Source organism: Phoenix dactylifera, chromosome 7, assembly GCF_051530095.1.
Source record: "Phoenix dactylifera cultivar Ajwa chromosome 7, Ajwa_hap1_PhDact_Kaust_v1.1, whole genome shotgun sequence".
In the NCBI taxonomy this organism is placed as follows: domain Eukaryota; kingdom Viridiplantae; phylum Streptophyta; class Magnoliopsida; order Arecales; family Arecaceae; genus Phoenix; species Phoenix dactylifera.
Window position 1 is genome coordinate 5,361,757 of NC_143196.1, and position 27,679 is coordinate 5,389,435.

General features: G+C 38.8%; 3 protein-coding genes across 8 annotated transcripts; 1 reads left to right on the forward strand and 2 right to left on the reverse strand.

Annotated features, from left to right (window-relative positions):
- Positions 1–7,234: 7,234 nt before the first annotated feature.
- Positions 7,235–25,388, forward strand: LOC103705295 (uncharacterized). Of its 4 annotated transcripts, XR_016395883.1 has the most exons (6): positions 7,235–7,870; positions 11,350–11,402; positions 11,481–11,553; positions 11,669–11,734; positions 21,833–22,072; positions 22,185–25,388. XR_016395883.1 is itself a non-coding variant. In XM_089924214.1 (5 exons), the coding sequence occupies exons 2-5, from the start codon at positions 11,371–11,373 to the stop codon at positions 21,866–21,868; spliced, it is 207 nt and encodes a 68-aa protein (XP_089780340.1). In that variant the 5' UTR covers positions 7,235–7,870; positions 11,350–11,370; the 3' UTR covers positions 21,869–25,388. The 4 variants fall into 4 exon arrangements, 3 of the variants coding, with proteins under 3 accessions (XP_089780340.1, XP_088557204.2, XP_088557206.1); XM_089924214.1 differs by having other exon boundaries at positions 21,833–25,388; XM_088701078.2 differs by lacking the exons at positions 21,833–22,072; positions 22,185–25,388 and adding an exon at positions 13,456–13,941 and having other exon boundaries at positions 7,241–7,621.
- Positions 13,727–21,186, reverse strand: LOC103705338 (pentatricopeptide repeat-containing protein At1g25360-like). Of its 3 annotated transcripts, XM_026803959.4 has the most exons (3): positions 18,283–21,186; positions 18,078–18,176; positions 13,727–16,277 (listed from the first exon to the last, which is right to left on the reverse strand). In XM_026803959.4, exon 1 carries the CDS (start codon positions 20,930–20,932, stop codon positions 18,488–18,490), a length of 2,445 nt encoding a protein of 814 aa, XP_026659760.4. In that variant the 5' UTR covers positions 20,933–21,186; the 3' UTR covers positions 13,727–16,277; positions 18,078–18,176; positions 18,283–18,487. The 3 variants fall into 3 exon arrangements, with proteins under 3 accessions (XP_026659760.4, XP_008787226.4, XP_088557203.2); XM_008789004.5 differs by having other exon boundaries at positions 13,727–18,176; XM_088701077.2 differs by having other exon boundaries at positions 13,727–15,739; positions 18,078–21,186.
- On the reverse strand, positions 23,207–27,590 carry LOC120111198 (protein CORTICAL MICROTUBULE DISORDERING 2-like). Its single transcript, XM_089924110.1, has 4 exons — positions 26,763–27,590; positions 26,061–26,327; positions 25,887–25,978; positions 23,207–23,924 (listed from the first exon to the last, which is right to left on the reverse strand). Exons 1-4 carry the CDS (start codon positions 27,588–27,590, stop codon positions 23,207–23,209), a joined length of 1,905 nt encoding a protein of 634 aa, XP_089780236.1.
- Positions 27,591–27,679: the final 89 nt, after the last annotated feature.

Sequence of the window (27,679 nt, forward strand, 5' to 3'; positions counted from 1 at the left end):
AATTTAAAAATAAATTTTATAGTGCAATCTTCCAAATAAATGGGTGATTTAAGAGAGCCCCTCTATTTTAGATATCTAGTTTCCACTTGCTCTTGAATATTTGGAACATTCATCACAACTAGTTACAATACATATGCTTAATCTCGCATAACATATTGTGTGCCCATCTCCATCAAATTCATGATTTTAGTTTCAAAAATAAATTTGGTAGTGCAGTTTTCCAAGTAGGTGGGTAATTTAACAAAGCCCCTCTAGATATCTAGTTTTTAATTGCTTTTGAATATTTTGTTCATTTATTGCCGGTATCTAGAATGCCCATGCTTGTGCACTATGACTCGAATGAATAAGGTCTTGTTATACTATAATGTTGATCAAAGTGAGCCTCCATATATATGAAGAAATCTCAACAACCTTTGAGAAAATAAAGTGTAGTTCCATACTTCAAAGATCTTATTACCATACCTACATATCAGAACCATGCAAATTCCTCTAGAGTCACCCTTCTATGATATTCCACATGATTGTTACTGCTGCCCTCAACCACTTTGGCTTGCAACTCTCAAAACTATGGAACAATCCAAAAAGGTCCTAAAAAGGGAAGGACCACAAAATTTTAATATTTTGTTAATACTCCAAAACTATATAATACTTCAAAAAATTCTAAAAGAGTGACTCAGCTATGGTCATTAGCTGGATCTCGAGGGGACCGAGGGTTGCTGCCGACGACCATCCATTGCTTTCAAACATCTAGTTGATGATGAGGGATGGAGGGGTTGCTCTGACTAAGCACGTGTTTAGAGAAGCGAATGGAGCTGCGGACTGGGTGATTACCTACGTAGTCAACCACGCCGATAGCATCGTGTGGGCGGAGGATGGGAAGCTGCCTCGGAAGCTCCGTGATACTCTGTTTTTCAACTTTATTGGATGTATTCGTACACGTGTGATATGAATTACATGTCTTAGCAGCAGCAAAAAAAAAAAAAAAGAAGGAAAAAACTACAAACTTTAGTATTTTCTCAATATTTTCTTACTAATTTTTTTTTTTTATCAATATTCTGTTTTCCTTGTTCATAATAGTCATTTGTAACTTGCTGCACTTCATTCTAATCAGACATGAATAGTGAAAAGCTGACAAGACTAATAAGCATTGAAGATCCATCAATAGCCAAAGCAAATGTAATACTCAAGCATTTTTAACATCATGCTGATTTTGTAGCATAGAGAGACAAAAACAAAAACCTGTTATACGAACCTCGTGAATCAATAAGTATTTACATAATACAATGATGAGTAAATAATGCATATATATGGATGAAGTGCTTTTCAAATAAAACTATAGAATGAAATAATATACATTAGAAAACATCAATCAGAAATAGCATACAAAATCCAACCATTTAAGGGACAAATACCTGAACAAGAACTCAAAAATTTGATGTCAAAAAGAACTAAAAAACTCAAAAACAGGCGTGATTTGTCAGAGAAATCGCTATTCAAAATACAATTGCATCCATGTTAGCTCAATGGAATGCATTTTTGTTTTGTACCTCAAAAAAAGTAAAACTTGTATCTTTCAGAAGCAATGGAATAAAAATTTTAAAATTTTTTAGATGGAAATTGCTAGAATCATAGGAATATTGTACTAAAAATTTAAAGGAAGTATCTAATACTCGATTACAGTGAAAATTTTGGTCTTTTGGATATATTTCCCAATCAATCTTATACAATTCGATGAATGCATAATAAGACTTTGAACACAGAAAAAGTAACAAAATAGAAGAATAAAAGTAGAAACTTCAAATAAATTAAAAAAAATTATCCGCCATAGATTAGGTGATGAAGGACGTTTATCATTAACAAGGCTCAAAAGTGAACTTAAATTCTTTTGAATAATAATCTTTGACCAAACTTACAAGATTCAAGCATTATTAGTATTACATCGACATTCTTCTCAATATATCTAAGGCCCTGTTTGGGGGAGCTTTTGGAGGGCCAAAAAGCACTTTCTGGCCCTCCAAAAGTACTTTTAGCTAAAAAATGGTGTTTGGTAAATTTTTTGAAAAGCTGTTTCAGCTTTTGCGGGAAGCTGAAAACAGCTTTTGGGGGGAAGCTCCAATTTGGAGCTTTCCGAAAATGCTGTTTTCAGCTTTTTTGGAAAGCTGTCTTTTTGACCAAAATACCCCCATGTAAAAAAAAAAATTTCTCCCCCAAAAACCTCGTCGTACCGCCTGTTCCTCTCCCAACCGACCTGCCCCAAACCCCCCCTCCCCCCCGCCCTGTTCCTCTCCCAACCCACCTCCCAACCCACCAGCACCCCCACCCCTCCCCCCGCACCGCCGCCGCCGCTGCCGCTGCAGTGCCTCTCTCTCCCCCGCCGCCGCACCCCCTCCCTCTCCCCCGCTGCTGCAGTGCCCCGCCGCCGCACCCCCTCCCTCTCCCCCGCCGCAGCTGCAGTGCCTCCCTCTCCCCCGCCGCCGCACCCCCTCCCTCTCCCCTGCTGCTGCAGTGCCGCACCCCCTCCCTCTCCCCCGCCGCACCTCCTCCCTCTCCCCCGCCGCTGCACCCCGTCTCTCTCCCCCACCGCTGCACCCCGTCCCGCTCCCCCGCCGCCGTAGTGCCGCACCCCCTCCGGCGCCGTCGGCCACCGAGACTGCCGCCGGCCACGGCCCGGCCCCCTCCGGCGGCCGCGGCGGCCTGGCCCCCTTCCGGTGCTACGGAGAAGGGGGCAGAGGAAGGAAGGAGAAGAAGAGAAGAAAAAAAGAAAAGGAAAAAAAGAAGAAAAGGAAATAAAATAAAAGAAAAAAAATTAAAATAAAAGAATAAATAAATAAATAAATGCATAAATAAATATTTATATAAATGAATGAATGAATGAATAAATAAATTAGATAATAAATAAATATATTTCAATGGATAAAATAATAAATAAATAAATGCATAAATAAAAATATATATACGAATGAACGTATAAATAAATAAATATAAAGAAAAATAATGAGTGAGTGGCAAATAATCTGATCCTTATGATATTGATAAGTACAGTGAATTTGTCGCCATTGCAAATAGTTAAGTAAAGAGATAATCTATTAAACAGATAAATGGTTATTTATTATTATATTATACTATAAGTCTATTATTATATTACATTATATCATAATACATTAATATGTAATCTTAAATAATTTAATATTATGTTATATTATGAAAAATTAATTTATACTAATAATATATTATTTTATACCTTTATTATTGTATTATACTATACATATTATATTATATTACCTTATATCATAATACATTAATATGTTATTTTAAATAATTTAATATTATGTTATATTATGAGAAATTAATTAATACTAATAATTATAATATTTTATACCTTTATTATTGTATTATACTATAAATATAATATATATTACATTATATCATAATACATTAATATGTTATGTTAAGTAATTTAATATTATGTTATATTATAGAAAATTAATTTACTCTAATAATTATATTACCATTATGCTATGCTATGCAATATCATATTACTATATTATAATAATAATATTTTATATTATAGTAATATTATACTATATCATATATTATGTATTAATATATGTTATGTTTTATCATGCTCTATTGTATAATACTATGCAATGTCCTTTATAGTAATTTTATCATATAAAAGTACTTTCTCAGTTTGTTTATCAAACATATGTTAAAGTGCCACAGCACTTTAAAAATATAGTTACCAAACAACAAACAGCTTTTTATAACAGCTCTACTTCAGACAGCTCTACTTCCAACAGCTCCCCCAAACAGGGCCTAAGACTCCAAGCATTGGTCCATTGAGACAACATTGTGTCTATTTTTTGTTAAATAAATAGCTCCAATAATCATATATCTCGATATCATTTCAACAAAATTAAATAAGATATTGATGCCATTAAGTTTGTGGTATAGTTAACCATCAATTTTCAAATTATGTTGTCCCATGAAATGCAACAAATAGATTGGAGGCATCTCAAAAGATACTACAAATAGATGATTAAATCTTCTAATAATATTAGTAATAATTAATATGCCTTATTATAGAGAGTAATATTTTGATCCTGGAAGCAGAAAAGAAATAGCGGAGTGTCTTGAATTATCCTCTGGATACTGTACACTCCACAACACGTTAAAAAGTCCAAAGATCAAACTTTTAAAATTAATCAAAAATGGAGAGCCAGCATAGGAGCTTTATAAATCTTATTCAATTATAGAGAAACAAGGGAACTGGACTAGTTGGAACTTGGAAGCTCCTTACAATTCTCATAATCATGAATGAAATGAAAAGAGGAAACGATCAGGAGACAATAGGAGTTGGAGAGAGGAGAGGAGTTTATGAGGCTTGATTTATTAGATTAGCAAGAGTATGTGAGATGGAGGTGGAGAGAGGAGAGAAGTTTGCGAGGCTTGATTAACTTAGCAAATGTCGGTGAGAGACGGAAGTTCTTATGGGACCATACAGTGTTTTAGAATTTTTTTTTAATAAAAAAAATATAATTTTGACCGTAGAACTGGAAAAAGGAATTGTTTGCCTAGTCCGAACTCCGAAGTCCCAAATGGAAACAAGTTTGGTTGACTGACTTAGGCCCTATTTGGGGGAGCTGTTGGCAGTAGAGCTGTTGGAAGTAGAGCTGTCTGAAGTAGAGCTGTTATAAAAAGCTGTTTGTTGTTTGGTAACTATATTTTTAAAGTGATGTGGCACTTTAACATATGTTTGGTAAACAAACTGAGAAAGTACTTTTATATGATAAAATTACTATAAAGGACATTGCATAGTATTATACAATAGAGCATGATAAAACATAACATATATTAATACATAATATACGATATAGTATAATATTACTATAATATAAAATATTATTATTATAATATAGTAATATGATATTGCATAGCATAGCATAATGGTAATATAATTATTAGAGTAAATTAATTTTCTATAATATAACATAATATTAAATTACTTAACATAACATATTAATGTATTATGATATAATGTAATATATATTATATTTATAGTATAATACAATAATAAAGGTATAAAATATTATAATTATTAGTATTAATTAATTTCTCATAATATAACATAATATTAAATTATTTAAAATAACATATTAATGTATTATGATATAAGGTAATATAATATAATATGTATAGTATAATACAATAATAAAGGTATAAAATAATATATTATTAGTATAAATTAATTTTTCATAATATAACATAATATTAAATTATTTAAGATTACATATTAATGTATTATGATATAATGTAATATAATAATATACTTATAGTATAATATAATAATAAATAACCATTTATCTGTTTAATAGATTATCTCTTTACTTAACTATTTGCAATGGCGACAAATTCACTGTACTTATCAATATCATAAGGATCAGATTATTTGCCACTCACTCATTATTTTTCTTTATATTTATTTATTTATACGTTCATTCGTATATATATTTTTATTTATGTATTTATTTATTTATTATTTTATCCATTGAAATATATTTATTTATTATCTAATTTATTTATTCATTCATTCATTTATATAAATATTTATTTATGCATTTATTTATTTATTTATTTATTCTTTTATTTTCTTTTCTTTTCTTTTATTTTATTTCCTTTTCTTCTTTTTTTCCTTTTCTTTTTTTCTTCTCTTCTTCTCCTTCCTTCCTCTGCCCCCTTCTCCGTAGCACCGTAAGGGGGCCAGGTCGCGGCGGCCGCCGGAGGGGGTGCGGCACTACGGCGGTGGGGGAGCGGGACGGGGTGCAGCGGTGGGGGAGAGAGACTGGTGCAGCGGCGGGGGAGAGGGAGGGGGTGCGGCACTGCAGCGGCAGGGGAGAGGGAGGGGGTGCGGCGGCGGGGGAGAGGGAGGCACTGCAGCGGCGGCGGGGGAGAGGGAGGGGGTGCGGCGGCGGGGAACTGCAGCGGCGGGGGAGAGGGAGGGGGTGCGGCTGCGGGGCACTGCAGGGAGAGGGAGGCACTGCAGCGGCAGCGGCGGCGGTGGTGCGGGGGGAGGGGTGGGGGTGCTGGTGGGTTGGGAGGTGGGTTGGGAGAGGAACAGGGCGGGGGGGAGGGGGGGTTTGGGGCAGGTCAGTTGGGAGAGGAACAGGCGGTACGACGAGGTTTTGGGGGGAGAATTTTTTTTTTACATGGGGGTATTTTGGTCAAAAAGATAGCTTTCCGAAAAAGCTGAAAACAGCATTTTCGGAAAGTTCCAAATTGGAGCTTCCCTCCAAAAGCTGTTTTCAGCTTCCCGCAAAAGCTGAAACAACTTTTCAAAAAATTTACCAAACACCATTTTTTAGCTAAAAGTACTTTTGGAGGGCCAGAAAGTGTTTTTTGGCCCTCTAAAAGCTCCCCCAAACAGGGCCTTAAAGTGAAAGCCAGTCTAATGGTCACAACCCAATGTTCGAAGTTCAAAGCTATCATGCCAAATTGAATTGCTACCCATCAGGTCTAGCAAAAGTCAACTTGAAATTTAATATTTAAAAGTTTGATGGAATTGTTGTGGGTGCTTGAGGGAAAGCGTTTGAGGAGTCTTGATGAGGAGTTGAATTTGAGAAAGAAAAATTATTTGCTCTACCAAATTGCATTATGAAGAAGCATATTTTTTTTAGAGCCGAACTTAGATTGGATACAAATCGGATACTAGCAATATATATATCTATATTTATTTTGTTTGACGAATACATATACAGATATGAATGTTAGTCGGATGTAAAAAATCTATTTCCATATTTATTTTGAACGAATATAAGTTAGATATCAAAAGTATAGATATAAATACGAATATAAATTAAATAATTAAATTTTATAATTATATAATCAAAAGTATTATTAAAATAGATGATAAACCAAATTAATATCATATTAATGTGATCATTTATTTATCTTAAAGATCATGGGTGCTATAAAATTAAATAGGATTGTAAATAAAATTAGATATAGTTGTCTATCTATATTTATATTATTTTTTTAATAAAAATAAATATAAATATAGATAAAGGTATTAGTCCGTTGCTCAAAATTTTATTTATATTTAATTGATTTGGATACATTTGGGAATGGGATAAAGGGGTTTATCCTCTCTCTATCCCGGACCTCCCGGTTGACTTGCCAAACCGTCAGGTGAGACTTGCTGGCCGGTTCACCTGCCACCGCTTATTAGAGATTGTCCCGCGGCTGACCCATGGCCGGTTCACCTGCCACCGCTTATTAGAGATTGGGAAGGAAGAACGCTGGCTCTCGTCTTCACTTCCTCCTCTTCGAGAAGAACCCGTCCTCCTCTTCTTCTCCGATCGTAGCCGGTAGCCGCCCCTTTCCTCCTCCTCCTCTTCTTTTTTTCTTCCATCACAGCCGTGGCAGCCACCCCTCTCCTCCTCTTCTTCTTCTCCCGTTCGGATCCGCTCCCTTATCCAACCCTAACTCCAACGGATCTGTTGCCGCCGTGATGCCGTCAACCGCATCATCGCCACTCTTCTAGGGGGCGACGATCTCCTTCAAGACCTTGTTCCATGGCGGTTCCTGTAGTTGTTCCCATCGATGGCGAAGTGGAATCATCGTGGTAATCTCTAAGATTAGGTCCCCACGGTAGATCTTATCCTCATTCTTTGGGATTTCTCCTCGTTTTCTTCGTCGTCTTCTTCTTCTTCTTCTCTGTTTCTGGGTTTGGCGGTAGTTTGCCTTTTTCTTGGTTGCATCTTCATTTGAGTGCTCTCCTCGGGAACGCTGGGTTGCTTCCTTGGATTGGACTTGCTATCCGAGGAATCAGGAGCTTTTGCATTATTTGCTGTTATTCCAGAGGTTACAGTAGGTAATAGCTCAATTGCTTGTCTTTATGTGGCCTAGCGTAGAACTGTTATGCATCTGTATGTTTGATGAACACCTGAATAGAATATTAGGAAGAAAAAAATGTTCCTTTTTCTCTGTTGGAGAATGATTTCATGTCTTTTGTATTCTTGTCACATTTTGGTTTCTAAAATTGGAGGTCTTGCATGTTAAAGATCAGGCAATGTTTTAGGACATGCTCTAATTAATTCCAATGCTAGTGGTTTGCATCAGAGCAATGATAACCTGACCCAATCGGTCCAGAAAATATAAGTCCAATCTCTAGTTCAATGAGTTGGTTGTGAACTTGACATGGCTGCCACCATTCACATGAAATATACAAAATCGAAAACTAGGACTGGAGAGGGAGGTCTGCAGCCATCCTATGTTAGAAGCCACTTACAACCCACATGGAAAACAGGCATCAACGTAGAATTTTGCATGTTGTCTCAATCTAGAACAAGGAATGAAGAGAGATACCATGTTCATGAATCATGCTAAGCAAGCCATCTATCTATACATTCAGCTACTAAAGAAGCCTCCATTTAGTTCAACAAATAAATACAGATCCCAAGAACCCAAAATCGTCCATTGATTAACTATATTCATTCATTGACAAACCACATTGCCGCAACATTTGGCATATGGCTTCCTAATACGCGAAACTAAATCAAAGTCCAAAAAATAGGTATTAACTTATTAGATTATGTAAATTTGTCAAAGATGTAAGTATACCTGGTGCAAGATTTTGTCATAGGATCCAATGACAAGTTGTTGGAGCACAAGATAATTCATTCTGATATGGAAGAATTTTAGAAAATACTTATGAACATCCTAAATGCATGATTGAACTATATCTACTTGCAGGCAATCTATGACCAATCATCCTATAAAAACTAGTATGCATAATTAAAGCTTCATATTAGAGAGCAAAAACAAGAGGACAACCTTGAAATCTCGGCTAAATATTCTCTTTGATGGGCACCGAGGAGTTTGTACAAAAGCCGAGAAACTCAAAACTTTGTGAGAATGGAACTTCCACGCCTATAGATATGTATTTCTTGGCTGTGGAGGAGAGGAGAGGCACTCTTATTTGCTAATGAAGGAGAGGCAGTTCCCATCCACCATTGGAGGAAGAAGCGGGTTGATCTCTAGAAAGAGTAGTGATCGACTCCGTTATACTAGGGAGGTTGCGTGAGCCTCGTGCTCAGTTTGAGTGATAGGGCCTCCGTCTTTTCCCTTGGCCCCTTTGGCTTTTGCTTATGACCCCATGCCATTGGCAAACACATTTCAGGTACCACTCTTTTCTAAGATGCATTACCGAGCAAATTCCCTAGCCTCCCTCCCACTCTATGTTCTTTTTCTTGTTTGGACAAGGGTTGGTGGAGGTTTTGAAGACTGAAGAAGAAAGAGATTTAGTGAAGGCTTTTGGAGTAGGGTAGTCGGTCTTCGTTCTTATTTCTTTATCTATTAATTTTGGACGTGGTCATGGAAATATTAGAAGTCTAATGATGAAGGATCATACTTGGAATATGACATTCAACTTCCATATTCATGTGTAACCGCAATTGTGCTTTAGGCTATCATACCCAATGAGGAACAAATACATATTTTTTCCTTGAAACCTCTCAATCTTCCTAGAGCCTAGGTTATAATGTCCATGTCTGTAGTGGACAAAATGGAAACCTTGGTGATGATGAGTGCTAGCTTCTTGGAAAAGAGGGTGTAGTTTCACTTCCCAGTCTTTACCTCTCTAAGCAATCACCAACTATAATCTTCAAGGAGTCCCTCCAAGGATAACATTTGAGACATATCTAGCTTCAGTAACTTGCAAAAGTCAAGGGTCATAATGGATTGGCACCTCTGATTCTGTGCTCTCAATTGATTTACGTGTTCTTTGGCCATGGTTCCTTGGTAGATATAGCGTGTTTAGCTACAAGTTCTTGGGCACGATAGCCTAACTAACATTTGCAATCCCTCACTCTTTCCATGCATGCATGCCTTGCTCATTATAGTTCAATGTTGATGTTCTTAGTATTTCTAATTAATGTTCAACTAGTTACCAGCTACAGTTGAGGGCATTTGTCTATAGGACCATCGATTATGATGAATATATGACCAATGGTGCTAGTGCTGTTCCTTCAACTACCATGATAAAATTAATATCACTAAAACTTAAGGTTGACATGACTTTAAAATGAAGATGATAAGTTATGTCCATATCTGAAGGGATTCTTGGACCATATAAAGGATCATTATAAGAATAAAAATATGCCATTGTGCATTTATACTCAAAAGCAAGTTATTCACAACAGAAGCAGCTATTAAAGGCATAAGCCCCAGAAGTTGAGAAAAAAATTATGAAACTTACTGAGCAGACCAGTACACATTTTTCATGAACCTAAGTTTCAAGACTTGAACAGTTACTTGGGCACTAAATTGGAGTCAAGTAAATGGATCGGGTACTAGTTCAGCTGGTACGAGTCAATCTGGTACCTGATCCAAATTACTTTAACTTCTTTCACTTTTTTCTTTCTTCCATTCCTCCAAATCCACCTTTCTCTCTAACCCTAAACAAGCATGCTCTAGCGATGGTTGCGGTTGTTGGTCGAAGATTGACAAATGGTGAGCAGCAGTCAGTGAATGGCAATGGGTGTTGACACTTAGAGCTAAGTTGTTTATGTTTTTTTTTTAAAAAAAATATTTTCTTCTTCTCTAGCTCTCTTTTCCTTTTTTGGGGGTTTTTAAGATGGTATTGGAGGAACTAGGGCTGTTGCCGGTTGCTGCTGTGGTAGTGTCACAAGCAGAAGTTGTTGCTGCTGGTGGTGGTGCTGCTGCTGTGATAGTGGTGGTGCCTCCTTTGCAATGATGAGGGTGCTGCCGGCTCTGCTGTGGTGGTCTGAAATCATTACTTTCGATTCATCTAACACTTAAAATTTTTAGTTTCATTCATTTTAGTGGGCTAGAAAGTATTCAACAAGATTAGAACTTTGAGCTCTAGCTTGATGGTTAGAATTAGTTTATTTTGGTTATCATGTAAAACTTTATTCAGACAACTAATCTTTTTCTCTGATCAAAACAAGGATCAGGAAGTTAAATAAGGATAAGGCTGAGTTTTGGTTTTGGTGGAATCTTAGTTACCTGAAGTAGAGGAGCAGATGTGAGTATGCAGATCTCTTAAAAGAATTTCAAATAACTAAGGAAGTTGTGTAGGAACGAGTTTTTGAAGAGATCTTTGAGTGAAGCTTTCTACTACTAAGGGTGGAATCGTTAGTTATTCCTTATTCTTCCCTTTTCTTTTTCTTCCTTTTTGCTAGTCATATTTGACATTATCACAGTTAAAAATGGTAACCAGATGTTTGGCTATGGCTATTGAAATTTCATTGTTCTTGCCTCGAATATGCGATCTCTGCCATGAATTTTCTGACTAACTGTTACTCATACCTCTGAAACCTTATATTACAGGATCATTTTTCTGTCTGAAAAATGGATGCAAGACACTCAACCGAAATGTTCAAGTAAATTTTTCGCATGCAACTCTTCTTTGAACATTTGTAGTACCATTATATATGTTTATGTCATCCTTTGATATGCAGACATCTGGAGAAGCAAAGTGAAGTCCTTATGGAAGCTTATCGTGCAATGTCCCATGAGCTACATAGACTTCAGGTTGATTTATCTGTTCTAGAAGTTCTTCTGTTAGGTTCTATATACTAGCTATATATGAGTTATTTGATGGTTACTTTTTCATTATCTTGCTGATTTTATGCCTATCGATGTGAAGGTTGAAGAAGAAATGCTTATGCACAAACTGTACGAAGTCATGTCTGCTGAAGGCTTAATTAAAAAGGTACATTCTGTTACCATTTTGTTGAGAAATCTGGACTAGGATGATTGCTGTTGTAGTATATTTGCCATTCTATTTTGCTGTTGGCAGTTATACACTTGAGTGGAATCTATGTGCTATAAACATGGCTGAACATTTTTGTTTTGTTTCTTATAGTAATAAAATTTTTATTATTGTTATCTCTAAAATCATGTCAGCAATCAAAGCTTACTGACATGAAGTGGGGGACACTCTCAAATTTTAGCACTTAGCTGACTTAATGACAGCTGAAACTCCTGTTGACCCATCAAAATATTAACTCTTTTCGGACAAAGTTCAAGTCATCTAAAACATTAGACCTAGTGTGAGGTCGCAATTTAATTTTTGAGAAAAATATGAATATCAAATTAGATTGTTCAGATGGATGAATAAACTCTTAAATATCAGAACAGGACCAAGTGCTTTTCTAAATATATGAGAAACAATACAAGGATCAATAGATACCTTTGGTGCTTTAAACATTTAGTAGTTTGTATTGTACTATTGGTAAACGATGCATTTATAAGTCTGGAGGGGCTTGCTGAGGCTGGCTATATGTGCTTGTAATTTGCTTTAGTCAGTTCTAAGTTCTATTCATATAACTCTGCTATCTTAAGCATACTAAATCCTTTTTGCAGATGTACAGCACTGCTGATGTAACTTTTCATAGCTTTTAACTTAAATATGTCATGATGGTTGGAAATCAGTTTTCTAGTTTCTTAACTTATATTTTAAGCACCTCTCCTTAGTGGGTGCCTCTTCATTATTATTGTGGTATTGTTGTAGTCGCCATTGACTTCATTATTATTGTGGTATTGTTGTAGTCGCCATTGAAGCAAAGAATGTTCATATAGGATGCTCATCAACAGCTTGGCCTAGACCAGAGTGGTCTCAGGCTTGGACTGGGTTGCTTTGCTTGGTTGTTACTATGCCTCTAAAATATGCCCATTTTTACATTTAGGGGTTATGCATGCGGCTGGTGTTCTGCATATTTAATATCTTTCTGACTATCTATTCACATGCACGGTTATATCATTTTTCTTTCAAGAAGATTTTGCAGATGTCTGTAGTTCTCTCAACCATGTTACATTTTTGTGTCCTTTTTGAATTTCTATTTTTTCCAGTAGAGATATATCCAGAAACCGGGTTTGTGATACATAGTTTCATGTGGCTAAGACCATGAGGGTCAGTTTTCCATGCATTTTTCTTTGAAACAAATAAACATTGCATAGAATTAGTGGGGACTTTAAAAGAAAAACAATATATGATCAATTCAAGTAATAATCTGGTAAAAATGTCATATTGTTGTAGCCCAACACGATCATCCTATCATGAAAAGCACCTTTTCGTTCCATTAGATCCTCTGGACTAGCCTCTTCAAACCACCATATATCACCAATTGGTTGGACAAATCAGTTGCGATCACCTCTTCAGATGATATAGCCTACTGATGAGCATGCATACGTGGATATAGGATCACCATTGTCTGGAACGATCTGGATGTCTTTGAAGATAGGGTTATATGTCTAAACAATTATTTGCATGCCACTCTGATTGCTTCCACAAAACAGTTTTGGTATCTTAGATGGAATTGGAAGGTAGAAAGCATTCTATAATAATTTTGATATAAGCATCTTGTTTGTTATTTTTGTCTAGTTGTTCGTTTTTTCATCAATTAGTTCAGTTGCCCCCATTCTCTTTTGCAGGGGAATAAAGGAGAAAATAATACAAAAAAAGGGTGAGAGTATATCACCCACAGGCACCTTGATAAACCGGAAAATCACACTGGTGCTGTCTCATTCCTCAGGCTTGCCTTTCATAAGGTGCAACCGTTGAAATTAAGCTGCTGTCGCTCCCCATTGCTTAGCTTTTGCACTCTTGAGGAATCAGTTGTCATGATCATCAAGTTGCCTAACCTGTGTCCCCCCAAAAGTCATTTCTTATATATTTCTTATTTTCTCTGAGGAACAAAGGGAGTGCAAGAAAAGGAGGAAAACTTTATCAATTGATATGAATGATAAAATTCTTTAATCCAATGATTACAACTTTACAACCATCCTCTGTATGAGATTGTGCTTTCCAGGTGAAGGAATGCAGTGGATCTGCCAAAAGTTTGTGGGCATTTACCACTCATATAATAGGAAAAACAAAAACATAATCAGTTTGTAATTTTGGATTTCTGTGCTTCTATACTTGCTGGGCGCATGACTACTATGAACTTTTCTTTCATATTTCTCACCAGATGTGCATGTAAAATAACCTGTTGCACTCATAAGACAGCTAGTCATGGAATTCTTGGCATTTAAGAGTAATATAGTTGGTTATGTACTACCGAGGGATTTATCAGGTCGCTTGTCTCCCTCCGTTGGGGGGTCTTTGCTTTCTATCTTGTTGAGATGCCTCAGGACCCTGACATTTAGAGATGTTGTACTCTGCTGGCAAGACAATGTATTGTTGGCAGCACTGCCAATGAAAAGGTTACTCTCCTTCACATAAAACCCATCATGTACTTACAGGATTTCAAGAGATGTGTCAGGAGTATTGCTGCACATCAATGCAAAAGATCCTGTACATCATCCAAAGCTTTAATGGTGCATGTACATGCATGCTTAGTGTTTGGGAGCCATTAAGCGTGGTGAAAAGATCCAAAATTCAGAAGAATTGAAAGAACTCACAGAAGTTCGGAAAAGTAAAATCAGAGAGCTCAGCTTAGGAAAAAAGAAACCAGGCAAATAAGATAATTCAATTGATGATTATAATTTTTATATATGTAAAATTATATGTAAATTAGATGAGAAAGACAAACCATCATCACCAGCAAAACATCATCCATTTGTAAATGTTATAGATGTCATGAGTAACTATCAGATGAAATTAAAATTCCTACAGTCAACCTTGAGACTGGTTGCTCCATGATCACGGGTGGCATGTGGCTTTAGAGACCTCCAAAGCAAAAATGATAATTTCTTTACAAAAGTCTAGCAGAAACCTCCCGGATAACTGTTTTCCACAATTTTTTTACTCGAGAATGTCAGTCTTGAAGGCCCTGGTTACCAGTTGTGATTTCTGGATGCCTTCATATTAGCTGCCCCAATTACTTTTGCCTTTGCCTTCACGGCACAGGTAGAAGATAAAGCCTGAGCAAATCTCCGTATCTTGTTCATTTTATAGCAATTTCTGCTCCAGACCAGCCAAAATTTACCTTCCCTGGCTGCATTATCTATGTTAATGGATACACAATCCTTTCCCAAGCATTTGGTCATTCTTGCAGCCTTTCCACTCTGAACTTTGGGTTTCATCAGCCAAATGCATCAATTCATGCACTTAACAGCTAGAACACCTCCCTGGCAACACCCCTTAGCTTAAGAGAGACAGGAGGTAGCAGCATCAGCAGCAGCAAGAAAAACCAGTAACATTGCAGCTTCCCACAATTCCAGGCTCTATAGGTAGAAATTTGAAATCTCCCTGAAGAACGCTTGCATCTCTAAATTAACCAGGAAACTACAAATCAAGTCCACTTGATGCAAATTCAATTTGTAAAATTTCCAGTCCTCATCTCTGTAAACCCCCTAGTGGTTTAGCTCACATGCTTTCTTATCTTTTATGAGGGCACATACACTTCATTATCCATTTCACACCCTTCAGCCTTACTCTTCCAATGGTGCTTAGCATTAGACATACTAAATTGAACACATTGAAATTTACCAGCTCCAAATACGTACCATACAATTAAGATAGGCAGCATGGTTGACCATCAAAATCTGAGAAATTTGAGTTCAAAAACACAGATCTGTACAATTATAGTGCTACTAGTGCTTCAGACTTCATAAAATCCAAGCATCAAGTTGAATGCTTCATTTGAAGGCCAAGTCAGCAGCCATCTTCTAATATTTTCAGTCTCCATTTAGCACTTTTGGTCATACCCACTGGAACTGCCACTCTCACAAGCAAGAACATAGGACAGCAGTTTTAAACCCTTTGGAACTATTTCTGAACCCAATGAAGCAAAGAATAAAACTTAGCACTAGCAAGTTGGTCTGTTCACATTGACTGCATGCTAATAATTAACCAGCCCTATCACATAAATAGGCAGAACCATCTGAATACAAATCAAGGTGGATTATATAGAAAAGAAGGCAGTTATCAACTTTCTGGCTGTTCAGGAATTCTCCTATGAGCGATTGCATATGAGAAATCTGAGTGCATACCATTCAGAAGCAGCACATCACCACTCTCACTGTCACAGTGTTACAGCTTTCATGTGTATCTGCTCCAAGGCTTCCAGCCAAGTCTGTAAAGAACAGCCATTTATCTTCTGCAATGTTTTAAATACCATGGGACAGGGCCATCCGGAATGGGAGGCCCCGCATCCTAACACTTAGGACGGTGGAAATCCAGTTCCGTCCCGGCCTGTTTCCAAACTCATCCCGCCCTGACACATAGAATGGTGCCCCTAACACTCGGGACTGTGCGATGTACCCCCATCCTACCGATATTTAAAATCTTGATCGTTCGCAATTCAGTTTCCCTGGGAAGAGCCATAGCCTTTGAGAAAGAATCATTTCTCACTTTTTTTTTAATTTTTATTTTTAAAAAGAGGAACATCACATGTCAATCAAGTCAGCCTACTTTAACTTTGTTGCATATATATTCATCAGTCACCTTAACATTTTCTCCAGAAAAAAACAGAACTGTATCTATGAGAGCATAACAATGAGAAATTTTATAGATTCACATTTAGAAATATCATGTCTGAAATCATCCAGATGACGTGTGTCAGATGGGTATCTGAGATTATAACTCATTACATAGCATCCCTTATTTGGAAAAACTGGCCCATTAGCAAGCATCAAAGGAAAGATGAAATCAAATACAGAGAAGAAGATACACCTTCTATGCCTTCTTAAGAGTTATTGAAGGCCATATTCTATCTTTATAGGAGGGCTTCTTCGTGTGAAGCTCCTAACTGCAGCATCAAATGTTTTTAAAGAACAACATCTATGGGATAGATTCCTCGACCAGCACAAATCTTACTTTTTACATTGTCTGCATGTAGGAGGTCATATGTTTAAAATTAAATCATGAACCAATCATATAGTTTTATAGTTTCTTATCAATGCTTAAATGGGACATGGGCAAGCAGGGGTGGCTGGCACTCAGTTCAGCCTAATCTTGAACTAAAGTTCTACATGGCCCAAGTTGGATCTATTGCAGACCTAAACCTTGAAACTGTGAACCTGGCCCAACTTTAAGTGGATCCATAAAATCAGATTGAGGCTACCTAGCCAACCCAGCCAACTGACCTCTTTTATTTACAATAAAGCAGAGTGGTCTCGAGGAGTTAATATGGAAGCACTACTTGTTTAAAGCTGGCCATGGGTCCACAAATTTGAACCAATGTTTTCACCTCTTCTCTTCTTATCATCATATCATTATATTCATTATACTAGCATTATAGCAAGATTTCTGCATTTCATGACATGACCAATTTCTTCTCCTTGCAATCTTGTTCGCCTGATCTAATTCCATCCTACATGGATTCCCTTGGTCCTCACAAGTAGTAATTTGTTACTTTTAGAACACCTTGGGATGATGATCATCAAAGAAACAAACACTTCTTTTTTTTTAGTGTCCTCATAGACAAACAATTGCTCCACAAACGAGTAAGACTATCAATATTTTTCTTAGTTGCATATATCATCCTATGAATTAATACCTACTATGATATTATGTACCATACCAATTATCTGTACATATCGATTAGCACATAAGATTATGCACATAAAAGAGTACCATGAGTGCTCACTAACGTATGAACCTTTTACTCTGAATTAAAGTATTTTGAGTTGTTTTATGACGATGATCTAGCTTGTTTTGAATCTCTAACGTACATGTTTTGGCAAGTCATGTCCACCAGATAATCTTGGATATGCATTATGTATCTAGCCCAAATTGCCAAAACAAATATTACAACATGTTTATTATTTTAAACAACAAAATAGCATGGGAAGGCAAAATATAAAGGTATTTTCATAAGTTTTGGGTCCAATATGCATTCAGCTATCAACATCACAATTAATTACTCTATGTTCTTAGCATATTTCTTGACACACTAGTAGGATAAAATACACAAAGATACTTGAAAGCATGGCGACCTATATTTAATATTGTAAGTCTTTTCAAAAATTAAGGCAATAGACTGTATTAAGGCAACTCCCATGGAACCAGTGGTCCATGGCAATATCAAGTTTATGAATAAAGAATGACCAACATATGAATCAATAATGATAATGTGAACACTGAATGTAAATAAGTTACTATGACTCACAGGAGATATCACTGTCATTGAACTATCTCCAAACAGCCTCCAAACATTTGGTAAGACTAATCTCTTCTGTCCTAATCTAGGTCTCAGCAATTGATGAACCTGCATTAAACTTCCAGTGTCAGCATAACAATAGGCAAGTCTGAAAGGTTCAGGTGTCTGATAAATTATTATTTAATCAACTGTCATATCCTAAAGTCCTACTTACTGATGCAGCAACAGAGGGATTGTCAGATCTGTAGACGGCCAAACTGGAAGTTTAAAATCTAAGCTGATCCTTAGTTGGGAGCTTCTTCACAGTTGGAATGCATTCAAAAATTATTCCAACAGTTTGAGAGATGGCATGAATATGAGTGTTATATATGAAGCTCGCCATCTCAAGCACATGCCACTTGTATAAATTAAACTGTTTTTTACCAATAATTCCCGCATGAACACTCTCCATTCTTAAAATGGTGAAACCGCTTAACATCTCTGACAACGATCTCTCGACCAACTGCCTTTGACATGAACATGATTGCAGTGTGGCAATCCCCACAAATTCTCAAGTTCTTAAGAACAATAACTGTAGCCCCAGCAGGCAATTTTAGAAGCCCATATCCGACAGCCAACTTCTCGCTGTGAGTAGATAATGCATATTCCTTTTTCTCAGACTCAACATCATGCAGAACAAACTTGGTATCAGGGACATATCCCAGCTTCCTCATCTTGACTCCAAGTATCTCAAGGAATTTGTATACTTCCTGCACCTCAGGGTGTCTTGCATCATTGACAAGGAACACATGAACCTTATTTGCAACTTCAATCCAGCTGCATCCGGGTTCCTTCTTGACCCCACGATCTTTCATCAATTTCCTAACCCTTGCAACATTTTCCCATCGCCCGATGGCAGCATAGATGTTGGATAAAAGGACATATGTTCCATCATGTCGAGGTATCATCTTAAAGAGCTGCTCTGCTGCATGGATTCCAAGATCCATGTCCCCATGAATTCTACAGCCTGATAGAACAGCCTCCCAAATGGATGGACCTGGCTCAAAGGGCATTGATTTAATCATATCCCAAGCTTCTCGAATACGTCCAGCCCGACCTAGTAAATCAATCAACTGAGCATAATGATCTTCCCCTGGGCTAATACCATAATCATTTTTCATGGATTCAAAGTACCGAAAGCCTTCATCTACCAAGCCTGCATGGTTGCAGGCGGATAGGATCGTGAGGAAAGTGATGTGATCTGGAAATATACCGCCCCCAATCATCTGGTCGAATAGCTCAATTGCCTCTCTCCCATGTCCGTGATGCCCAAGGGCTGCAATCATTGCATTCCAAGATATAGAGTCCACATTGGGCATCACAAGGAACACGATGTGTGCTTCCTCCACAGCCCCACATTTTGCATACATTGTCAAAAGAGCATTTCCAGCTGAGTTGCTTGATTCATAGCCAAACTGGATGAGCTGTGCATGGAGTTGCTGTCCATGCTTCAACGCTCCGAGCTCACCACATGCAGCAATTGTGCTTGCATATGTATAGTCACAAGGCTTGGCACCCTCAGCCCTCATTCGACTGAATAGCTTCAGCCCTTCCTCGGCAAGCCCATTGTGTACAAAACCTGATATCATCACCAGCCATGCCAACTCATGCTTATGAGGCATAACGTTAAAAATTGCAAGTGCATCATCAATGTGACCACAATTTACATACCCTGTCAAGATGGAGTTCCATGAAACAGGATCTTTTCTTTCAATATCATCAAAAATTCTTTTTGCAACATCGATCTTTCCACACTTCGAGTACAGGGTGACCAATACATTCTCAACAGGTAATGCTGATACAGGATTGAGATCAGACCCTGAACGAATGATGTGAGCATGAACAGCTTTTCCGTGATTGAAAAGCCCGGCGCTCTCACAAGCACTGAGCACACTCGTGTGGGTGAATTCATCAAGCGGGATGCCAATTGACTTCATCTTTCTAAACATCTCCAATGCTTCCAAGAAAAGCCCACAATGCACATACCCCGAAATCATCGCATTCCAAACGACATTAAACCTTCCTTCCATGTCATCAAAGACTTGACGACCTTCAGTTATATCACCTCTCCTGACATACCCGACAACCATTGTGGTCCAAGTGAGCTCATCTCTCTCGACCATTCTATCAAACACCTCCCGAGCAATTACCGCTGTATCAGGGGAATCACACTTGAAGTACAGGGCAATGAGGGCATTCGAAACAGAGATGGCGTGCTCCGTGCCGGACTTCACCACGGAGCAATGGAGCTGCCCGCAGTGGGTGGGTTCCAGACCAATGATGGCGGCGGCGGCGCTGAGAACTCCGGTGAAGGTGTAGTCGTCCGGCCGGAAGCCATCCTGGAGCATCTCACGGAAGACGAGGAGAGCCGGCAGGCCGTCGCCGGCGCGGGCGTATCCGGAGATCATGGCGTTGTAGAAGACAGTGTCGCGGGCGGGGAGAGGAGTGCGGTCGAAGAGGCAGCGGGCGAGGGGGAGGTGGCCGGCAGCGGCGTAGGCGTTGACGAGGGAGGTAGCGGCGACGGCGTCGGCGGGGGCAGGGGAGGCGGCGTCGAAGAGGCGGCGGGCAGACGGGAGGTCGCCGGCCTTGGCGTAGAGGTCGATGAGGCGGTTGAGGATGTGAGCACGGGGCTTGAAGCCGGACGCAAGTATGTGGGCGTGGAGGGCGCGGAGGCGGCAGAGGAGGGGGGTGGGGCCGGCGGCGGCGGAGGCTTTGTGGAGGGCGGCGGCGAGGAGTTGGAGGTGGGCAGCGAAGCGGTTGGCGAATTTGGCGATGTCGAAAGATTGGAGGGGAAGGAGGGGAGTGGAGGGAGGCGAAGGGGGCATTCCCTCTCCTCTTTCGCGCGCGCGCGAATGGGCTCATCCAGTCCCGGGCCAAAAACTTGTCTTCCAGGGCGTATGGTTGATAGCTGCCGGCGTCGGAACTTAAAACTTGGTTTAAGATGGCGGAATTTGAAGGTGTGAGTGTGTGACTGTGATAATGATAAATGGAAACATCTAAGGATTAAGTGCAAGTGGAGAGAGGAGGACGAGAAGAAAAGCTAGCAGACATAGGCTTGGAGAGAGAAACAATACAGTATATATCTAATATAATATAATGTAACATAGTATGGTACTATATAGTATAATATCTAGTATAGTGTAGTATATTAGTGCAACTTTGTTTAGAAGCAACTTCCATTATACTTACAAACTTGTGTGTGTTAAGAAGCAATAATTTGTCTCTTTCACCCTGGCGTCGCTGTGTTTTCGTCATCTCAATTTTTTCAAATTTTATTAGTAATAATTCTTTTATCAAGAGGTTTTAAGAGACTTGGTTTTGCTCTTTGCACTCGAGCGTGATTGATATAGCTCTAGCATTCTTTATAAAAAGTTTTTGTAAACTCTTCTTTTCTAATGTGTATATATATCGAGCGAGGACTCGAGGACCCCAACCTCAATATGCCCCATAACGTTTTCTTGGCCTGAAATCATCTGTTAAGTTTCCTTCTTCGCACGAGTAGCATGTGCATGGGTATATTCTGATTAAAAATACAAGTGATTCAGAGTTCTACATGAACTTTTGGGGTTTTTTTTTTTTTTTAATCTTTCCTGTTGCGTTGGCTTTCCTTATCACTTGATATTCACATCAAACGCATTAAATATTCGATGATTTAAACATTGTGAGAAAATCTTTTGCGGAAAATGTTGTTTACATTGTTCTAATTTGGAGCTCATGCACTGCAGGAAAATTATAGCTTCAGCACTGATATCCGTCTTTGAAACAAAGGGCTTAGGAGGAGATTAGTTGGCAATTATTTAAGGATTGCTATTTAAAAGACCAAGCTTCTCCTGCATGGGCATTATAATTGGAGACATTCAAAATATCTAAGAATTCTTTGGTTCACTCTTATATGACAACCTGGACTTTCATGCTGAGAAGATGTGGATGGCAGATACTCCAGAGTTTTTTTGAATTCAATTCATGCATAAATTCTAACTCAACTACATCAATGTTTACATCTTCCTATTGAAAAAAATGAAGAAAAATAAAACTTGGTTAGATCATCATTCATGTGATCTTATCTTTTTTGTTCAGGGAGATTGAAGACATATGGATTTCTTTTATCTATTCTTTCTGTATAGCTCAAGACACCTCAATGCTCGAAATTTGGTGATCCATTCTGATCACTATGATGCTCATCTCAGAGTTAATATTTTGGAATATCTTTATTGCTTATTGGAAGAATGATGAAAAGATCAGAAAATTCTGAATGAATCGAAGACATATGGATTTGCGCCACTCTCCTCATCATTTGCAATGAGCAGAGGCTCGACTTCAGCTCTGAATGGTGGCTTTCCAATCATTAATCTAAATTGGTCTCAGAAAAATAGTGCTTCCCAAGAAAGAACAAGAAATCAATCAAAGAAGTAGAGAGGGAAGATGAGATGCAGAGATTACAGATCTGTTTGTTAAAATTCTTCTGTGTGTGTGTGTGTGTATGTGTGTGTGATGGAAAGGTAGGGGGTTGCGAAAGTTATTAGATTAAAATTCATCTCCCTGTTAAAAGGCATCCAGTGGTCCAAAAATCAGTGGAACCTGCTTGCATGTCAACATGCGAATGCAAATCTTTTTGAGTATTATCAAGCCTTGTCCATAGATCCTTCAAACAATTTCCTAGTGTTACCTTGGCTTTAGGAAAAAGCTATTTCATCTTCAATGGAGTACGTAAAGGGACCTGAGTTGCTCCTGATCAGAATTTTATAGCTGCCTTTGCGTTTAGAAGTCAGGTAGGTTGAGAGTGTATATTTTACATGTACCCACTTGCAAAAAATTCCATGAGAGAATTCAAATTCTACCAGAAATAACTTCAAATAGTATAAGCCTAGGATGGCAAATTGATACCTTTCATTCTTGATGTTATTGGAACTCAAGGCTTGCCAACAAAAATATAAAATTTAGTTTAGGAGGCAGGAATTTTTTAGCCAGAGGTGAACATTGTTAACTTTAATGCTTGTAAAGTATACAAAAGATACTAGCAAACACCTAGATAGCCGAGTTACACCAAACTTATTTGTTACTTGGACCTTGATACCTTACCCTCAATTAGTTTACCCTTGCTATTTGTCCTCATCAGTTGCACTCATGCTCTCCAGAGCAAAGGCTACACTTGATACATGGCTTAGAAGGATGCTGTATATCTTCTTCCTCACTCTTTCACATGCTTCAGCATCTTCTTCCTCTGATAGCATGCCGTCTTTGTTTCGATCACTTGGCCAGGCCCTCTCTTTGTTTGTAATTGTGTTTAACCAGTCATCAACTCTTTTCAACTGGCAAAGTAAGCTGGCAACCTGAGACTCGCATGCAGTATAACCACTTTCACTCTCAACAACATCTAGAAACTTGTCAATATATTTTAAGAACCATCTATTGCTTTCAGACTGCAATATATTTGCCGAGTCAGCAGCCATCAACAGATTGCTCCACTTGTGCAAAGTATTGTTTCTCTTCTTGATACTTAGAAGCCTTCCATGTGTCATGGAATCCTCTACTAGTTCAGATGATTCCCTCATTTCAGTTGGAAATTGTGAAAGATCTGACTCCAAAGCTGCCTTGACCCATGAAACTGCGTATCTTCTTCTCTCCGACACCACTTTAGCTGCTGCTTTGATAGAAGCTGAACTGGCTGAGTTATGACCACATGTTCTTGATGAGCTCAGTCTGGTTAATGATTGAATGATCAATCTAGCCTGGGTAAGGTCATGATGAAAATTCAAGAACTTATCAACTACGTACTGCGGATCACCCTCCTTGTCAGACTGTAATTCTGAATATATGCTGAAAATAGCAAAAATATAGAATATCAAAAAAATGTTAAAGGGAAGTTCAAACTATATTACATGCTTCACAGACAATATATGCACCTGTCTATCTATTTGGTTCAACTGAAGGTAGGTATGGGGTGGACTTCTTAGTATATTACATGCGTCACATATTTATTATGTACCTCACCGTCTAATTGGCTGATATGAAACGCAGTCAGAAGGTTGAGAATGAACTATATTTTAAACTATAAACATTTTCTTTTTCTTTTATTTCTTCCTTTTTTTGGGTAGAGAGACTATAAACATTTTGAGGTTGCCATGGTAGTCCATGCTCAATTAATGACTGCTGTCTTCATTGCAGCATTTGATGGTTAGAAAAGCATGAGACCAGATACAAGATAAAGCAGGGTAATCAGAGGGCAAATCACCCCAATACCAATTCCTGGATGAGAACTGTCAAGGAATTTCAAAGTTTGAACTGAAAATAATACATAATGTTACTTTTAAGGGTTTTTTTTTTTTTAAATGAAAAGCTAAAGGAATTGCTTTGATAATACAAAGTAAGATTAATTGAAGGCATTTCACCACTCTTTTGATCAGAAACATGGATAATCCTTGTGGGAGTGTAATTGGAAGCTCTAACTTTTTTTGATGTAAATTGGTTGTGCTCTCCCGGAACTTGGCTGAGCCCTGGTTTGTTCCTTGAACTTCCACGAATTGAAACAAGGTGAGCCATGGCTGTCTAACAAGCAGAAAGAACACTAGTCTGTTGAGCAAGGCTTGGCTGCCCTTGTCTCTGAAGGGGTCATATTTCTTAGAACCAAAAAAAAAAAATGTTCTCCAATACTCAGTTTTTCCCCTTTTATTTCATGAATGGTGATGGATCCATGCTGTCTTTTTTATTGAAGAGGTGGGTCTCCCACAGTTTTGCTTCAAAAATGTTTTCTTGTTATTGCTGAATATGATAGGATACAAAATTAACAAAATGTATAGATGATTAACATAGGTGAAGTTAGTGTGGGCATATTTATAGCATAGTTGGTTCTTGGTGGTCCAAGAGAAGGATCAGGCTCAACATATACGGCAAGAGAGGTATTTTGGAGCAGGAATTGCAGTAGAATATATGAATTAACAAAAGCTTACCACAGCCTGATTCCATATGAAGGAATATGAGTCACGTAAAATCCAAGCGTGGATCTCAGCTTACAATCATCTATACTGGTTAGATTCATCCTAGATCAAGAGCTCATGCCATTTTTATATCAGTGAGGGCTAACTGGAACACTCTGTATGCTTCTCAGCCAGAGCTATTTGAGGAACCAGAAAACACTTTTACAGAAGAGGGAGCAAGGGGAGCAGTTTTCTGATTAACTTGGGTTTCTTTACCTTCAAAGGCTATTGTATTTTCATGGCTGTCAATTCAGAACCAAACTATTTCTGATGAAAATTTGATGAAAAGAAGTTTCTATGGCCCATTTTGATGCTGTCTTTGCAATGCAACAGGGAAGACCACCAACAATCTTCAAGTTAAGTGGGAATTTTCTGGTGCAATATTGAGTTCTTTGGGGGCTGCATTGGGGGTACATTCCTTCCTGAGAGTTTGCTGTCTCTACGGACTTCATGGAGGGAAGCTTTCGTCAATTCTGAGTGGCGAAAGGTTTGGGATGTGCTGGTTGTGGTGATTTGTTTGGTTGTATGGTTGGAGAGAAACAAAAGATTATTTCATGAGAACTTCTGCATACTGAATCATTAACCAAGTTTTTAGCGATGAGTCAGACAAGTGCGACGGGTGAAAAGAAATTCAGAGAAATTAATCCTAGTATTACTAAGTGTTGTAATTCTCTGTCAGTTGAGCTGAGCTCAAGAAAATGAGCACTTCTTTGTGCTACTATCTCTTGCATTAATAAAACCAGATTGGTACCTGTCCAACCCTTCTTTCTTCCCTCAAAAAATGGATTGGTTAATATTAACTTACCTCAAGCATTGAATCAGTCGTTCTGAAGCACATGCCTCTTGCAATGCATCCACAGCAGCATGCAGTGCCAAATCTCTTTGCCTCAAGATGTCCTGCAAAGCTAATTGTTGGAACAATCATTTCTACCAAGACAGTGAGCTCTTCCTATCACAAATTATACAGCAGTCCTAATACCTTTCCATGCTTCACTAAGGTTGATGGAAGTGATGCCCATACCACGGTGCTCTCCGGCCACCTTATATCATTGAATCGACTGGAAGAAATTGTGGTGTATGAGCTTTCCATGCAAGATTTGCTCGAGACACCAGTCGGCTTCTTCTTTGCAGTACCACATAGCACTTTAAAAGCTCTTTCAGTATCTCTTTTGCTTGTCAGTAGGTTATCTGAAGTGTCATCTCTGAATATCTTTGAATGAGATGGAGTTGGTCTATCAGGAGAAACCTATTAGAGCAAGAGTATAGAAAACAAAACAATCAAATCAGCATGGATTTCCCTAATCCTAAGGCAAAACAAATTTAGACAGAGCATTCAAAAAGAAAGATGGAATTACTACTCTAAATTGCATCAATTAGTCGAAACCATGATCCCAAGAATATCTAACAGCTTTTGTGCAAATTGGAAATCAACATGTATCCCATTGCACCAATCTTGCGAGCAGCTAAAGTCAAAATATTTCATATGATTGATTGGCGACCAAACTCATACCGATAATCGGAATGGAATATGAAAACTTGTAAGTATTCTGAGATGAAAAAGAGGGGACTTGAACACTAATAAAGGGCCCAGAAAAACAAAGATTAAATCCTAAGAATTCTTGAAAGCCATAACTGAAGGGCATCTAACTTCTTTCAAAGGAGAAAGCTAGGGCAAACTCACATTAGCACTTCGACTCCGGGATAGAGGCCTTGTGTCAGGCCTCCTCTCTTTGATCTTTCTTGGGGCCTCCCAGCCTTCTCTCATCATTTTTGGCCTCAAAACGCAAGATGAAGAAGAATACGAAGATGAGGAGGTGCAAGAGAGCGTCGATTCATCAGAATCGGAGCTATCCTCGTCCACACAAATTACACTGATCTTCTTCAGCTCGCTCAAAACATCGGAGCTCTTCCTCTCCAGCTCCCTCCTCTTCACCCTTCCATTCTCCGGTGAAGTGGGAATGGACCTGGACCGCGGGCCAATTTCACCACTCTTCCTCTCCCCCATTCTCGAAGCACTCACCGAGCGCTGCTGCTTCTTCCTATCCGGCAGAGGATGCGGTGGAAGAGGAGGGGTGGAACTTGGAGTGAAAAGGTCACCAGGATCCAAGCTTGAACAGGTAGCCGGGTCGGTGGTGAGGAGGTCGGCGGTGCCTTGTTGGAAAGGGTGGCGACCAGGGAGGATCTGGAGGCCACAGAGGACGGGGACGGGGGAGGCAGGCTTGAGGCGGCGGACTTGGATGAACTGACCAAGCTGGAGTCTGTCAGAGAGGATGAGATCGATGTGCTCTGCCGGAAGGGAGACGTAGGCGGAGTGGGAGGAATCAGAGACTCTGAGGTAGAAGCCATGGTCGGGCGAGAGGTCGAGACCAGCGAGGGCAGGGACAATGGCTGTGACTTGGAGGAGGACCGAGGCGGAGGGCTTATCAGGGGAGGCCTTGTCATTGGAAACCATGGACGATTCCATGTCTTGGAGGAGCTTCTCAAGGACTCCTGAGCTTAGGGACGCCATGAAGGATCAATGGGAGAGAGAGAGAGAGAGAGAGAGAGAGAGAGAGAGAGAGAGAGAGAGAGAGGAGAGGAGGAGGAGGAGGAGGAGGG

Coding starts and splice junctions, on each gene's coding strand:
- LOC103705295 (XM_089924214.1), top strand. CDS start 11,371: ATGGATGCAAGACACTCAACCGAAATGTTCAA. Junction 11,554..11,668: donor ATGAGCTACATAGACTTCAG/GTTGATTTATCT, acceptor ATCGATGTGAAG/GTTGAAGAAGAAATGCTTAT. Junction 11,735..21,832: donor CTGAAGGCTTAATTAAAAAG/GTACATTCTGTT, acceptor CATGCACTGCAG/GAAAATTATAGCTTCAGCAC.
- LOC103705338 (XM_026803959.4), bottom strand. CDS start 20,932: ATGCCCCCTTCGCCTCCCTCCACTCCCCTCCTTCCCCTCCAATCTTTC.
- LOC120111198 (XM_089924110.1), bottom strand. CDS start 27,590: ATGGCGTCCCTAAGCTCAGGAGTCCTTGAGAAGCTCCTCCAAGACATG. Junction 26,328..26,762: donor CCCGGAGTCGAAGTGCTAAT/GTGAGTTTGCCC, acceptor TTGCTCTAATAG/GTTTCTCCTGATAGACCAAC. Junction 23,925..25,886: donor CGACTGATTCAATGCTTGAG/GTAAGTTAATAT, acceptor TGCTATTTTCAG/CATATATTCAGAATTACAGT.